This window comes from Mandrillus leucophaeus, unplaced genomic scaffold (assembly GCF_000951045.1).
Source record: "Mandrillus leucophaeus isolate KB7577 unplaced genomic scaffold, Mleu.le_1.0 Scaffold111, whole genome shotgun sequence".
NCBI classification, from domain to species: domain Eukaryota; kingdom Metazoa; phylum Chordata; class Mammalia; order Primates; family Cercopithecidae; genus Mandrillus; species Mandrillus leucophaeus.
This window is the reverse complement of record NW_012099321.1, coordinates 3,256,911-3,264,543: the sequence shown is the minus strand read 5'-3', so window position 1 is coordinate 3,264,543 and position 7,633 is coordinate 3,256,911. Positions and strand designations below refer to the sequence as shown.

General features: G+C 46.4%; 1 protein-coding gene across 5 annotated transcripts in view; it reads right to left on the bottom strand.

Moving 5' to 3' along the window:
• The window catches only part of ASH2L (ash2 (absent, small, or homeotic)-like (Drosophila)), a 39,844-nt gene extending 32,662 nt beyond the window's left edge, over positions 1-7,182 (bottom strand). For 2 of the 5 annotated variants that reach the window (XM_011993153.1, XM_011993145.1), the window contains exons 1-5: positions 5,919-7,182; positions 5,197-5,263; positions 4,507-4,652; positions 1,022-1,110; positions 656-750 (exon numbers count right to left, since the gene is read on the bottom strand). In XM_011993153.1, coding sequence (XP_011848543.1) covers positions 656-750; positions 1,022-1,110; positions 4,507-4,652; positions 5,197-5,263; positions 5,919-6,106 — 585 coding nt within the window. In that variant the 5' untranslated portion in view covers positions 6,107-7,182. Of the gene's footprint in view, positions 1-655; positions 751-1,021; positions 1,111-4,506; positions 4,653-5,196; positions 5,264-5,501 lie in introns of all 5 variants that reach the window. The other 3 variants (XM_011993158.1, XM_011993166.1, XM_011993175.1) reach the window with 2 other exon arrangements.
• Between the last annotated feature and the right edge of the window lie 451 nt (positions 7,183-7,633).

Genomic DNA, 7,633 nt, shown 5'->3' with positions numbered 1-7,633 from the left:
AAAAAAAAAAAAAAAAAAAAAAAAGAAAATTTTCAAAATAATTTTGGAAAAAATAAACTAAAAATGGGCCACGCGCAGTGGCTCACATCTGTACTCCCAACACTTTGAGAGGCCAAGGAAGGTGAATTGCTTTAGCCCAGGAGGTCAAGGCTGCAGTGAGCCATAATCACACCACTGCACTCTAGCCTGGGTGACAGAGTGAGACTCTCTCTTAAAAAAAACAGAACAGGCCAGGTGCGGTGGCTCACACCTGTAATCCCAGCACTTTGGGAGGCCAAGGCGGGGGATCATGAGGTCAGCTGGAGACCAGCCTGGCCAACACAGTGAAATCCTGTCTCCACCAAAAATAGAAAAAATTAGCCAGGCGTGGTGGTGCAAGCCTGTAATCCCAGCTACTCGGGAAGCTGAGGCAGGAGAATCGCTGGAACCCAGGAGGCAGAGGATGCAGTGAGCTGAGATTGCATCACTGTGCTGCAGCCTGGACAATAGAGCAAGACTCCGTCTTGAAAAAAAAAGAAAAAAAGAACAAGGTAATCACTGAATCCACTGTCATATATTCATTAAAAACTGGGAAGAAAGTACTTGTTAGGGAGTATATTTAGAAGTTCCACCTAACTCTTTAGTATAATTGCAATTACATTAATTCCACCTCTACCTTATCTTTGGAGAACATTGTCTTCGGATGTTCATCCTGTGTTCGGGACTGCCATGTCAGGTTGGCCAAAGCACTAAGGCACATTTCCTTCAAGTCTATCAAAAACAAAAAGGAAGAAACAGTTATCTATAGTACTATATCTCTATTACCAAGGGAATAATTAATAAGTGGTCCAGAAAATAACAATTACAGCAGCAAAATGGAGTCATCATGTGACCTGAAATGGGCAACTGCAATTATTCAGAGCTAAACCCCAACTGAACCTATACCAGCTACTAGGCAAAGGTCTCCTGATTCTGCTAAGCCCAGATCCCTTTTCTTTTCCAGTGCATAATCATCTTCTAATACTCCAGAGTTTGTTCTTACTTGCTTGCTTCCGGAGGAAATAGGTATTCCCACTGTGATGGCAGACATTGCAGTGAAAACTGTAGTTGGTCATGAAAGGTAGACAGGATCTACAGAAAAATTATACAAATTAGTGAATTTGTGAATACACACACTTCTTCTTCTTCTTCTTCTTTTTTTTTTTTTTTGAGACGGAGTCTAGCTCTGTCGCCCAGGCTGGAGTGCAGTGGCCAGATCTCAGCTCACTGCAAACTCCGCCTCCCGGGTTTACGCCATTCTCCTGGCTCAGCCTCCCAAGTAGCTGGGACTACAGGCGCCTGCCACCTCGCCCGGCTAGTTTTTTGTATTTTTAGTAGAGACGGGGTTTCACTGTGTTAACCAGGATGGTCTCGATCTCCTGACCTTGTGATCCGCCCGTCTCGGCCTCTTTTTTTTTTTTTTTTTTTAAGACAGGGTCTCACTCTGCCACCCAGGCTGGAGTGCAGTGTTACAATCATAGCTCACTGCAGACTTGACCTTCCCTGGCTCAGGTTGATTCTCCCACTTCAGTCCCCCAAGTAGCTGGGATACAAGAATGAGCCACCATGCCCAGCTAATTTTTGTATTTTTTTTATGGAGTTAGGCTTTCACCATGTTGCCCAGGCTGTACACTTCTTTATGAGAAGTTAACATGCATCCATTCCCCTCAGTGACAGGTAAATTAAAATGTTAATATGTTAACATAGTCTTAAAATGTAAAAAGGTTGTCAAAACCAAAACAGGGCTCATATTCTTAAAAATACCTGGATTTTTCTGTCACAAAAATTAATAAGACTTTATCCATTATACTGGACAATTCGGCATCTAGAAGCTTCTCACTTGTTCTGGGTATCTTGTTAGTTTATTTTTTGAGCACCTAAAAAGAATATGCCAGGCCAGCTGTAGAAAAGGACAAAGTAGTCTAAGGTGTATCTCTATGGTGTCAATGATGTGGTTGGAAAGGGCAGGCAGAATGTAAGAAAAAATGAATTAAAAATGTAGATAACTAGGCCAGGCGTGGTGGCTCATGCCTGTAATTCCAGAACTTTGAGAGGCCAAGATGGGTAGATCACCTGACATCAAGAGAAGACTTGCCTATTTGAAGTTAAGAGAGGAAGAGGCCAGGAGGGGAAAGACAATATGGCAGACATGGGATGCAATAGAGGAATCAACGCATTTGAGGAAACATGGTAGTGATTGCACAGGGTGACAGGAAAAGGACAGGAGTTTAGTCTTGCAAAGGGCAAAGTAATAGAAGGACAGAAGACCTTTAGTATAAATGGCTTAAGCTAGAAGAGAAGAAACCAGAACAAAGGTTTATCTTGGACTCTGAACCTAGCTTAGGGTATCCTCAGAGAAGACTACCAAGCATTTACCAACTATTGTTACCCTCATGGAATTAAGAAACATTCTTACAAATGTTAGGCTGAGTTTCCTTACCTTCACTTCTCTGTAGAACCTCTTCTGTTAAACAGTTTATTGTGATAAACTCATTTACAGAAGGCAAAGCCTCATACTAAAGATAAGTAGGTAAATAGTTATTTTAATTCAAACACAAACAGGTGTAAAGAGCAGCCTTTTTCATACCCTGCTAGCTCACATTCTCTATCTCAGTTGCAAAAGATAATCCATCCCACCTAACTGGGCTTTATTTTTTTTGGGGGGGGGGTACAGGGTTTCACTCTGTTATCCAGGCAGGAGTGCAGTGGTACAATCATGGCTCACTGCAGCCTCAAACTGCGGCGCTTAAGCAATCCTCCCACCTAAAACTCCTGAGTAGCTGGTACTACAGGGGTGCATCACCATGCCTAGCTCATTTTTTCTATTTCTCACAGGGACAGGATCGCACTATGTTGCCTAGGCTGGTCTAGAACGCCTGGGCTCAAGTCATCCTCCTGTCTCCACCTCCTAAAGTGCTGGGATTACAGGTGTCAGCCACCATGCCTTGCCTTTTTTTTTTTTTTGAGACGGAGTCTCACTCTGTCGCCCAGGCTGGAGTGCAACCTCCGCTTCCCGGGTTCAAGTGATTCTCCTGCCTCCCGAGTAGCTGGGACTACAGGTGTGCAACACTGCACCCAGCTAATTTTTGTATGTTTTTTGGAGACGGGGTTTCACCATATCGGTCAGGCTCGTTTCCAACTCCCGACCTCGTGATCAGCCTGCCTCGGCCTCCCAAAGTGCTGGGATTACAGGCGTGAGCCACTGTGCCTGGCCCCCGCCCCCTGCTTTTTTTAAACTTGATACCACGGATAGGATCTAACTGGGCTTTAGATACAACTTTTCAAGTTCAGTTACAAACTCTTGTCTCCAAAGCTACCAAAATTTTGAACTGTGATTTGATTTTTCCTTGAATTCCTCCCAGTTATCTCACTAGTAAATTTCCTTTCCTAAACTGTCTATCCAAACAAATTCTTCCGGCAAAAGTGGCCCTATCTTAGGCCTCTCTAAGAGACCAGGCTCACTTAGCTAGTGTGTTTTCCCAACAGATGTTGCTACCAAGATCAATTATTTCTTCCTGATCCTTCAGTATTTTTCTTTCTTTTTAAAAACACTCTTTCCTAAATCACAAGTCACATGTTAATTGAGACATCAGCATTTCTAAAACCCATTTTAACCTTTTAACTAGAAAGTATACAACGGATTATAAAGGAAAGCTGGGTGTGGTGGCTCATGCCGGTAATCCCAACACTTTGGAAGGGTGAGGCAGGAGGATTCCTTGAGCTCAGAAGTTCGAGGCTGCAGCAAGCTGTGATCCTGCCATTGCACTCCAGCCTGGGCGGCAGAGCGAGACCCGGTTGCAAGAAAAAAACAAGAAAACACACACATATGCAGCCTTATTTTTATATAGTCTTATATAAATGCATTAGTATAATATAGACCATAAAGAACATTACAAAGAGCGAGCAGTACAGTTATTCCAATAGACAGGAGTCGGTATAAGGAAAAAAGTCTTTCATTCTCAATCACAATATTATTTTAATTCACTAGAAGAGGCACATGATTGGAAATAGCTTTGCTGAGGAGAGCAGACAACATACCTAAAGGAGTAAGTCAGCAGCAATGAGAAAGGAAAAAGAGGACGGTTCAGGTATAAAGAGCATGGGTCATCTCAAATTTGGGACAACAGGCTTTATCCACATATACACTAATTCTTTCTGAAAAATCCAAAACACCAACACAAGGTTTATATTGTCCTAAATTTGTTTATATAACAGTTTGTAATTGCATTTTTTTTGGTCTCCAAACCAGGTTGTAAGCTCAAATGGAGGGACAATACCCACCATTGTATCTATCAGGGCTGTGCCGTCAGTAAGCAGATAACATGCTAAGGGAATTAAAACAATCCCTGATTCAACATCCTACTTGCTGAATAGGAGTCAGGAGACATAGGAAATACTTCGCATTTATTTTGCCCAGAAACTAACTGTTGAGCATGTTCAGATTTATTTTACCGAGTAATTCTTACAAAAACTATGAAAAGTACTCACGAGGTATCTATGCCAAATGTGTCAGCCGTGAACCATTTTGTACAAATCCCACATTGCAGCTCTACTTCACCCAACTGTCGGCCATTCTCTTCATCCACGGAGCCCGCCTGAGTATCCATCACCTCTGACGTATCCCCAGCACCTTCCTGTGTCAGAGCAATTCAAGAATCAAATCAGTTGACTTGAACGTATTTTACTTTATTTTGTTTTTTTAAGAGACAAGGGTCTCCCTATGTTGCCCAGGCTGGTCTCAGCCTCCCAAAGTGCTGGGATTACAGGCATGAGCCACCGTGCCTGGACGGAATGTATTTTTGATTCGCTTAAAAATTTAAGAACAAGGCCGCGTGCGGTATCTCAAGCCTGTAATCCCAGCACTTTGGGAGGCCGAGGAGGGAGAATCACCTGAGGTCAGGAGTTGGAGACCAGCGTGGCCAACATCGTGAAACCCCGTCTCTACTAAAAATTAAAAAAAAAAAAAAAAAGTAGCTGGGTGTGTTGGCAGGTGCCTGTAATCCCAGCTATTCGGAAGGGTGAGGCAGGAGAATCGCAGGAACCCGGGAGGAGGTTGCAGTGAGCCCAGATCGCACCACTGCATTCCAGCCTGGGCGACAGAGTGAGGCTCCGCCGCAAAAAAAAAATTTAAAACCAAACCCTATGTTGTCTTGCAAACAACTAAGAAGAAATACTTACTAGTGTATCTTTTCCATTAGATGATTCTGTCTCCAAACCACCGCTTACATCGACCAAGTTTGCCTCCCTATAAGATAATGAAAGAGCTCAAGCAAGAATTCTCAATACAAACAAACCTCAAAATACCTATTCCCAAAAATGATGATCAAATTACAGTCGAACTTCATATTCTTGCAGGTTTTTCAGCTACGCCTGTTCTCAGATTGGATGCCCAAGGTATTGTCAGGATATTGAGAAGGTGGACAAGACAGTAGCGGACCTACGGAGCACAGGGACGCCTAATCGGCTTTTACAGACAAATCTACCTGGGTTAGAGTTGGTCCTGGGAGAGGTTCAAATAGAGGCAGCTCTCCCACCCTGTTTTCAGAGTGACCGTTACTTCTTCCAGTCTGGCACTGCAAAAGTAGTTTTTTGTTTTTGTTTTTTTTTTCTGGAATATGTGAAGGCCTCCCGTTAAAGAGTGAGCTACCAGCTTCCTGCCGGGGTGCAAGAGTCAGTGATAATGGCAGGCGCCTCAACTCCCACCGCCCGTGAAAGGTGCGGAAGGGGCGTTATCTGAGATATTCTTGAGAGAGGACGGGCCAAGCTGCGCAGGGGCAGGACGAGCCATTGGCGGCGGGGCCTGAGTTCGCAGGGGGCGGGCGGCAGGGCCCCAAGAGCCGCGGAATTCGCGAGGGGCGGGCCTCCCTCCCGCGTCCTCCTCTGGCCGCAGGACCTCTTACCCGCCTTCAGCCTCGCCGGAACTGGGCTCAGCTGTCGGAGGAGCAGAGGTCCCCTCTCCAGGAGGAGCGGCTGCTCCCGCTGCCACCGGCTTCATCTCCCCTTCTTCTGCAGCTGTTGCATTTGCGGCCGCTCCTGGGCCAGGCCCGGCACCCGCTTCCTGGCCGGGTCCTGCTCCCGCCGCCGCCATCACGGCCACCCCTGGACTTCTCGCGAGAGTACCCTCTTTTCTCGCGCGCGTTGTTGTGAGACGCTGTAGTCTTCAAACAGGAAAAACCTGCGGTGGGTCCACTGCCTGCCTGAGGAAGCCTAACTACACTACCGCTTTAAGGCCAGTCGCGCGGCCAGAGGTGGGCCGGGCCTCCAAGCCTGCGGTGGCCGCTGGCCTGGCACGGGGAAGGCGGAGGAAGCTAGATGGTTGGTAGGACTCCCTCTAGGACTTCCTTTGGAATCAGGGACGGATGCAGCGTATTTTCGTGGCTACGACTGGATATCCCCGCGTAGAGGAGGAGCTTTCAGAGCGCTGGCCGTGCCACCGAACACTCCTCACCACCGAAAGTGGGAAACGTCTTCCTTGGAGACTAGCACTCCCTGCCCAACCCGGATGGAATTTGGTTTTCTGCGCAGGGTCGCCCCCTGGAGCCCGTTTCCAAATGACCTTCAGAGGGAAGGGAATCTAGGGAGGCCGATTCCAGGGGCGAGGGTGGAGGACCCAGGGCGGGCAGCAGAGGATCGGTGTGGGCACCAGAAGCGGCTTGCCGCTTCCTAGTGTGAGAGGTGGAAAGCGAAGCCCGGGGGGGTGCCGGGACACTCGGAATGTAGACAAGTTTGGTGCCCAGCGAAAGGAAGAGGTGTGGACTGAAAGTACGAACTTGCGAAGTCATCGACAGTAGCTGGTGGCTGGCATCACTGGAGTGAGTTGAGTCTTTCAGAGCCATGGTTTCCAAACTGGAGAATGCAAAGCTCTAAGAGTGTTGGGGCCAGGAACGTTTTCAGGACACCAATGTTTATTATCCTATATCCTAAAATGTTGCCTAACAATAGACTCTTCTCCCGCTTTACACAAGAAGGGCGCACCCCTCGCCAATCCTCACTCCAATCTTACAATGATGTGTCCACCAATAGGGTAGGAACGTCCGGGCCACTGAACGCCATGGAAAATATGTAGATACTGATTTCCCAATTGGTTCTCAATTACTGGTTTTCAACAAAATTGAAGGAAGACCTGAGTTGCCAGGTGACATTTTAAAATTGGTGATAAAAACTAAAATCAGGTGTTGGTACTCCAAAGAGATGGTACTCCAAAGGGATGCTTGCTCTAACTATCTCCTCCCAAATACATATTATTGTAGCAGTTTTAACGTATGGTCGCAAAATTGTGTGTTTTCTTGTTGTTTTGTTTTTTCTTTTGAGACAGAGTCTCACTCTGTTGCCCAGGCTGGAGCGCAGTGGTGCGATCTTGGCTCACTGCAACCTCCGCCCCAGGTTCAAGCGATTCTTTTGCCTCAGTCTCCCGAGTAGCTGGGATTACAGGTGTCTGTCACCACGCCCAGCTAATTTTTGTATTTTTAGTAGAGGCAGGGTTTCACCATGTTGGCCACGGTGGCCTCCAGCTCCTGATCTCAAGTGATCTACCCTCCTCGGCCTCCCAAAGTGCTGAGATTACAGGTGTGAGCCACCGCGCCCGGCCTTTTTTTTTTTTTTTTTTTTTTTTTTT